At 55.8% G+C, this 8,177-nt stretch overlaps 1 protein-coding gene across 2 annotated transcripts in view; it reads left to right on the top strand.

Moving 5' to 3' along the window:
• Nucleotides 1-8,177, top strand: part of OGFOD3 (2-oxoglutarate and iron dependent oxygenase domain containing 3) — a 130,462-nt gene that overhangs the window by 142 nt on the left and 122,143 nt on the right. The window contains exons 1-2 of one of the 2 annotated variants that reach the window (XM_040437511.1): nt 20-127; nt 2,183-2,397. In XM_040437511.1, the coding sequence (XP_040293445.1) occupies nt 114-127; nt 2,183-2,397 (229 nt within the window). In that variant the 5' untranslated portion in view covers nt 20-113. Of the gene's footprint in view, nt 1-19; nt 128-2,182; nt 2,398-8,177 lie in introns of those variants that run through there. The other variant, XM_040437510.1, reaches the window with a different exon arrangement.

The following is an 8,177-nucleotide window of genomic DNA, read 5'->3' as shown; positions in this document are numbered from 1 at the left end:
TCTAGCGGGGCAGAGGGAGGTGCCCGGGTGTGGAGGGGATGAAGTCACATCTGTCACCATATGGTGAATGGAGGCATCGTCTGTGGGCATGGGAACCAGTGTGGGCAAGCTGAATGTGGGCAGAAAGGTGAGTAGGGTAACTCTATTACAGTCAGTTATATTAGAGCGGCTGCAAACTGTTATGGGGTAATATATAGGGTGCCCCCAGAGCAGTGCCAGCCACCGACGGTGCCCCCAGAGCATAGCCGGCCACCGACTGTGCCCCCAGAGCATAGCCGGCCACCGACGGTGCCCCCAGAGCAGTGCCAGCCACCGACCGTGCCCCCAGAGCAGTGCCGGCCACCGACCGTGCCCCCAGAGCAGTGCCGGCCACCGACCGTGCCCCCAGAGCAGTGCCGGCCACCGACCGTGCCCCCAGAGCAGTGCCGGCCACCGACCGTGCCCCCAGAGCAGTGCCGGCCACCGACCGTGCCCCCAGAGCAGTGCCGGCCACCGACCGTGCCCCCAGAGCAGTGCCGGCCACCGACCGTGCCCCCAGAGCAGTGCCGGCCACCGACCGTGCCCCCAGAGCAGTGCCGGCCACCGACCGTGCCCCCAGAGCAGTGCCGGCCACCGACCGTGCCCCCAGAGCATAGCCGGCCACCGACCGTGCCCCCAGAGCATAGCCGGCCACCGACCGTGCCCCCAGAGCATAGCCGGCCACCGACCGTGCCCCCAGAGCATAGCCGGCCACCGACCGTGCCCCCAGAGCATAGCCGGCCACCGACCGTGCCCCCAGAGCATAGCCGGCCACCGACCGTGCCCCCAGAGCATAGCCGGCCACCGACCGTGCCCCCAGAGCATAGCCGGCCACCGACCGTGCCCCCAGAGCATAGCCGGCCACCGACCGTGCCCCCAGAGCATAGCCGGCCACCGACCGTGCCCCCAGAGCATAGCCGGCCACCGACCGTGCCCCCAGAGCATAGCCGGCCACCGACCGTGCCCCCAGAGCATAGCCGGCCACCGACCGTGCCCCCAGAGCAGTGCCTGCCACCGACCGTGCCCCCAGAGCAGTGCCTGCCACCGACCGTGCCCCCAGAGCAGTGCCGGCCACCGACCGTGCCCCCAGAGCAGTGCCGGCCACCGACCGTGCCCCCAGAGCAGTGCCGGCCACCGACCGTGCCCCCAGAGCAGTGCCGGCCACCGACCGTGCCCCCAGAGCAGTGCCGGCCACCGACCGTGCCCCCAGAGCAGTGCCGGCCACCGACCGTGCCCCCAGAGCAGTGCCGGCCACCGACCGTGCCCCCAGAGCAGTGCCGGCCACCGACCGTGCCCCCAGAGCAGTGCCGGCCACCGACCGTGCCCCCAGAGCAGTGCCGGCCACCGACCGTGCCCCCAGAGCAGTGCCGGCCACCGACCGTGCCCCCAGAGCAGTGCCGGCCACCGACCGTGCCCCCAGAGCAGTGCCGGCCACCGACCGTGCCCCCAGAGCAGTGCCGGCCACCGACCGTGCCCCCAGAGCAGTGCCGGCCACCGACCGTGCCCCCAGAGCAGTGCCGGCCACCGACCGTGCCCCCAGAGCAGTGCCGGCCACCGACCGTGCCCCCAGAGCAGTGCCGGCCACCGACCGTGCCCCCAGAGCAGTGCCGGCCACCGACCGTGCCCCCAGAGCAGTGCCGGCCACCGACCGTGCCCCCAGAGCAGTGCCGGCCACCGACCGTGCCCCCAGAGCAGTGCCGGCCACCGACCGTGCCCCCAGAGCAGTGCCGGCCACCGACCGTGCCCCCAGAGCATAGCCGGCCACCGACCGTGCCCCCAGAGCAGTGCCGGCCACCGACCGTGCCCCCAGAGCAGTGCCGGCCACCGACCGTGCCCCCAGAGCAGTGCCGGCCACCGACCGTGCCCCCAGAGCAGAGCCGGCCACCGACCGTGCCCCCAGAGCAGAGCCGGCCACCGACCGTGCCCCCAGAGCAGAGCCGGCCACCGACCGTGCCCCCAGAGCAGAGCCGGCCACCGACCGTGCCCCCAGAGCAGAGCCGGCCACCGACCGTGCCCCCAGAATGGTGGAAAGCACAGAGATTTTCCCCATAACGGTGCCTGCCATATACAATGGCTCCAGTGAAAAAGGAGAGGAACTAATGATAAGGGGGGGAGGGGGGTGAGGTTCCCCCTTTAAATTTCTTGTATTTTGTTACTGTTGCAGCTTTAAGAGGAGCCGTACATCTGGAAGGTCATGGAGAAGTCCTCTGCTGTGGGGCGTCTTTGCTGTGATCGTGGCCGTTTCCGGTATCTTCCTTTTTTGGGGTTACCCCGGTGGAGAGGTGATGGAGGTCCTGGCTTCTCAGCAGGAGACCCTTCAGCATAAATTCTACGCGGTGCCCTGCTCCCAGGATTACGGCAACCACAAGCAGTTTACAGGTAAAGAGGACATTACGTCATGTCATACTCCAGTCACATCCAGAGCTGCGTGCACGATTTTGTATAGGGTTACAGGAACTCGCGGCACTCTGCTGCCCCCTGCTGTGCTGTGGTGCAGTGCGAGAGCCGTGTTTTATACCGCAGCCTCACATCTGCAGCGTTATAGGATCTTCCTGGGTTCTGTCCAGAGGTCTTTTAGGTAGAGCTGTGTTTGCCATTGCTTCAAACAAGTTTCTAACAAATTCACTGCTTGCTGTCAGGGAATAGATATGTGTCCAGCTGTGGTGTTTGTCTCTGCCCTCCTCCGCCACTCCCATCTTGCTGCAGTCATCACGGCTCACACAAGGGCTGTCACTCGGCTATCACCTGGCACAGTACATTTCCGATAGTCCGGAATATTCAGGGCAGGGCAACTTGCTGGATTATTGGAAGTTGCGTGTCTAGTTGTGATATGTCAGTGCCAGCGTGTCTGTGCGTTCACATCAGGGCTGATAGGCCAGTGCCCTAGTACCGTCCTGCTACGGGTGCTCCGAAGCTTGCACTGTACCCAACGAGTCCTGCTGCACTTTCGATGACCCCCCTGCATGGGAAGTTCCGGACTATTAGATAAATTTCTGCTAATCCATCACGTTCTGGATTAGCAGAATTTTTGGAGCTGATTAATGACATTTTACAGCCTGCGAGGCGAGAGCGTTGTCTGCCTGGCGAGTATAAACCGCCATACCCCCCCCCCCCCCCACGCTTCCCGATACTGGCTGGGGTGCGGCAGGCCCACTCTGTCAATCAGGAACTAGAGCGGAGCAGTCACTGATGTGTGTGGCTCCTGGGAGACCTCTTAATGAGCGACAGATGTAGAGGAGGAACCCAGGACCGTCGTACCCAGCACTACGTGACGAGTTTACCCAGCAGAGACTGGTACGGTGCCCCCTCCCCTCCTCTGCAGGTAACAGATGCTGCATTGAATGGATGCGCCACTGCCATCGTCACATATTGGGGGGTTACAGGAAATTAGGTGCCCTCCAGCGTGTGACACCAAATCCCGGCTGCTGCACTGTCTAAAAGTGGCTTGCTACCGGGCAGGGATTCTACGCAGGTATAACACCCATCATCCTTATACAAGTCCACAGAAAGCATAATATTCATTTTCTTTCTAGGTGACCCAGCTTTCACGCGCTCCTGAACAGCACCTTGGTCAGGGGATGCAGCAATGCTTAGTTCGTCCGGTTTGGCATTTAGGTGACAACCACTGCAGGAACTCTAATGGTTGTCACCCAGCTTTTCCCAGGAATCAGGAGTGTGGGAAAGCTGGATGAGTTGTAACTGGTGGTCGCTCAGCTTTCCTAGGAATCAGGAGTGTGGGAAAGCTGGATGAGTTGTAACTGGTGGTCGCTCAGCTTTCCTAGGAATCAGGAGTGTGGGAAAGCTGGATGAGTTGTAACTGGTGGTCGCTCAGCTTTCCCAGGAATCAGGAGTGTGGGAAAGCTGGATGAGTTGTAACTGGTGGTCGCTCAGCTTTCCTAGGAATCAGGAGTGTGGGAAAGCTGGATGAGTTGTAACTGGTGGTCGCTCAGCTTTCCTAGGAATCAGGAGTGTGGGAAAGCTGGATGAGTTGTAACTGGTGGTCGCTCAGCTTTCCTAGGAATCAGGAGTGTGGGAAAGCTGGATGAGTTGTAACTGGTGGTCGCTCAGCTTTCCCAGGAATCGGGAGTGTGGGAAAGCTGGATGAGTTGTAACTGGTGGTTGCTCAGCTTTCCTAGAGGCAGATGGAAGTGACTTTCTGGATCATGCATGGAAGTGCCCTTTAAGCTCCCGTTCTGCTGCAGCTCTCGGCCTCTGTATTTCTCTTTCATGTCGCCGGCATCCATCTTTCTTTTAGAAGCGCTTCCCCGGCAGCAGGTTTACCACATGAAGGGAAACCCTCAGTCTCTGAGCTTTGCCGCGGACTAGTTGAATGGAAGTAAAAATGTTTTTTGTTCTCCTCGTGTTTGCTTTGTTCACCCACCTCAGGCTTTTTTTTTTTTTTTTAAGGAACCTGGAGATTTCAGCTCCGGAGGGACATGACTGTATACACAGTGCAGCCCATTTATCACTGGCATTAAAAGGGTATTCCAGGAATACTGTGTGATCTGTGGGAGTCCGATCCCACAGATCGTCAGAAGAAGGGGGCACAGGTCTTGCTTAGGGCCCGGTGGCCCCCTTATAGTTATTCTAGGCACTACAGTACATCGGTGCCTGGTACTGCTGCTCGGCTACATTGACTATGGAAGAAAAAGCAGCGATCCGCTCCTGAGACCCCCGGAGAGCCAGACAGCTGTTCAGATGATGCAGCCCTCTTCTCTGCTTCATATTGGGGAGTTTTATACTCCAGAGCTGCATTCATAATACTGTTCCTTTTTTTATAGGAAACAGTCAGCAAGCTTGTTGTGCCCCTATAGAACATAATGACAAAATCAGTTGATTGTTGCACCCCACTATCTCCCTAGGGTAGGTCCACACGGGACGGTATGTGCTGCGGGCGAGAACCCAACTTGTCTGGTTTGTTTCGGGAGCTGAAATGCATATGTCTGCCAATTTAAAGGGGTTTTCCAGGTTCGGGATGCTGATGGTGCATGCTCAGACCATCCAAACAGCTGGTCTGCGCCCACTGTCTCCGGAGCTCCCAGATTTTCAATGCTGGACCGCCACTCCTCCCGGTCGCACTCATGCAGCTGGGGGAGAACGGGGGACATGGGACCCCGCCATCTGGTGATCGACCGCCCCCTAGTGACCCTCGGCTCGTCCACCGCCCCCAATCTAGTGCCATTAACCCCTTTAGTATCAAGAAAATTTTCCTCCCCATAACCTTTTTATTGTCCGTTGTCATAGTCATAGCAAGGACTGTGCGGGATTTTAATATTGTCAGCGCAGACCACCAGTGTCTGATCAGCACCAGCCAATCAGCTGTTTGAAGAGGCAGTGAGCGCCACGGCCCCCTCACAGGGGACCGTGCACAGCGCTGTCCATTGTATTGTGGCCATGCTTGGTATTGCAGCTCAGGTCCATTCACTTCAATTGGGACGTCACTGGCCTAGAAAGAGGACGCAGTTCCTTCAAACAGCTGATCGGCAGGGGGTGCCTGAGGATAGGCCATCGAAACATGGATCCTGGAAACAGCAGTTCCGCTAATGTTTTTTGTTTTCCCTATGACATGATAGCTTTATTTACCGGTATATCTTCTTGGTGTTTTACTAACTTTTTAAAATTAAAAACAATAAAAAATAAAAAATTGCTCTATGCCGCCATATCCTGACACCCATAATTTTTATATATTGATATGAGATAAGAATGTGCTATAGGTCCTGGTCCCACCTCTGCAGCCAGTGCCCATCGCAGCAGTGTTTTCTGCTATTTAATGAAACAGCGCCACCCCTCACCTGTGGCTCGGTAAGGTATTGCAACACACCCTCATTCTAGCACTAAGGTGGGAGTGGTTATGTTTAGCAAACAAAAGCCAAAGGGGTCTTTTGTGTTTTGCAAAACCACATGCATCGATGAATTGGTGGAGGCATTTCCGATGGAATAACGCCGCCACATAACAGATAACAGTGCGTCCAGGAACGCCCTTTAGTGAACGCACTTTAATCTGCCATTAGCAGAGCAGATGGTAACAGGGGCAGTGTTATAATGTCAGGAGGAGACTGACAGGCACATGGTGGCAGGAGCATAGCGGTCTTCTGGAGGGTAGTTACTGGGTCACTTATGTGAGGAGGGCACAGACTGAGAGCCACGTGATGGAAGGAGCAGGATTTCCAGCAGCCCAGAGTATTTCAGCAGAGTAGTGTGCTGATGTTACATAATGGAAGGGGCAGTGTCTCCGAGCAGCACAGAGTATTTCAGCAGAGTAGTGTGCTGATGTTACGTAATGGAAGGGGCAGTGTCTCTTTGCCGCACAGAGTATTTCAGCAGAGTAGTGTGCTGATGTTACATAATGGAAGGGGCAGTGTCTCTGAGCAGCACAGAGTATTTCTGCAGAGGAGTGTGCTGATGTATAGTGGATGGGGCAGTGTCTCTGAGCAGCACAGAGTGTTTCAGGAGGGTGTGATGGTCTTGTAGGAGGTCACAGACCTTGTGGGGGTTTCCAAAATGGAGCTTACATAATGGAAGGGGCAGTGTCTCTCAGCAGCACAGAGTATTTCAGTAGAGGATTGTGCTGATCTTGATGTTTGCAAATTGAGAGTTATATAGTGGAAGGAGCAGGGTCCTCAGCAGCGCAGAGTATTTCAGAATGGGACTGTGCTGATGTTACACAGTGAAAGGCATGGTCACCCAGCAGCACAGAGTATTTTAGAACAGTGTGTTGCTCTTGTAGGACTTGTGATCCCTGTTGCCGTATTGCAGACCGTGTTTGCGGATCCGCAATACACGGGCACCGTTCCATGGCCATTCCGCATCACGGATGCGGACCCATTCATTTCAATGGGTCTGCACTACAGAGTGCTTTCTGGGGTTTCGTTCCGTGCTTCCGTACCGCAAAAAGATAAAACTTGCTCTATCTTTTTGTGGAACGGAAGGATCGCGGCCCCATTCAAGTAAATGGATCCACGATCCCCATGCAGCTGGGCCACGGATTGTGCTCATGCATTCCAGACCGCAATTTGCGGTCCACAGCACGGGCACGGGCTTCACACGTTCGTGTGAATGAGCCCTTAGGCCTCATGCACACAAACGTATTTTTTCTTCACGTGTCCGTTTCGTTCCGTTTTTTTGCTAAATGGCGACAAGACTTTGTAGTCTTGTCGCCATTTGCGCCTAGGCCCACCGCTGCTCTGCCGCTTTCACAAACTGACATGGGACGCGCTGCTGTCACCGCGTGCCATGTTCTTCTCAACAGCACAGGGGAGAAGGAGGCAGTCCCCCCCCCCTGTACCGCTGCCACCAATGGGCTGAAAGCAGGGAGGAGGGGCTATGGCCACTGCGCCACCAATGAATATCATTTATGCTTAATACAAACGCAGGCTGCGGGTGCCGGACATATCCCATACCCGGCACCCAGCCTGTATGACTGCTCGCTGCGATCTGCCGCTATTAACCCCTCAGGTGCCGCCCCAACCCCCCCCCCCCAAAGTATTATCATTGGTGGTGCAGTGCGCCCCAACCCTACATCCCCCAAGTATTATCATTGGTGGCAGTGGCAGTTCCGATCGGAGCCTCAGCAGTGTAATCCTGGGGCTCCGATCGGTTACCATGGCAGCCAGGACACTACTTAAGCCCTGGCTGCCATAGTAACATCCCTGATGCTGTGTGCACAGAGCACAGATCAGCAGGGAGAGTGTGAGGTCCTATTCACCCTAACAGAGCTCTATCCGGGTGAATAGGACAAGGGATGAAGATCCCAGGATCTAGCCCCTAAGGGGGGAAATAGTTATTAAATAAAAAGTTAAAAAAAAACAACACCAAAATATTACGTTTAAATCACCGCCTTGCCCAATTTTACATATAAAATACACTGCTCAAAAAAATAAAGGGAACACAAAAATAACACATCCTAGATCTGAATTGATTAAATATTCTTCTGAAATACTTTGTTCTTTACATAGTTGAATGTGCTGACAACAAAATCACACAAAAAAAAAATAATGGAAATCAAATTTTTCAACCCATGGAGGTCTGGATTTGGAGTCACCCTCAAAATCAAAGTGGAAAAACACACTACAGGCTGATCCAACTTTGATGTAATGTCCTTAAAACAAGTCAAAATGAGGCTCAGTAGTGTGTGTGGCCTCCACGTGCCTGTATGACCT

This window comes from Bufo bufo, chromosome 6, assembly GCF_905171765.1.
Source record: "Bufo bufo chromosome 6, aBufBuf1.1, whole genome shotgun sequence".
In the NCBI taxonomy this organism is placed as follows: domain Eukaryota; kingdom Metazoa; phylum Chordata; class Amphibia; order Anura; family Bufonidae; genus Bufo; species Bufo bufo.
The sequence above is the reverse complement of the archived record's forward strand: the minus strand, read 5'-3'. Positions and strand labels throughout refer to the sequence as shown.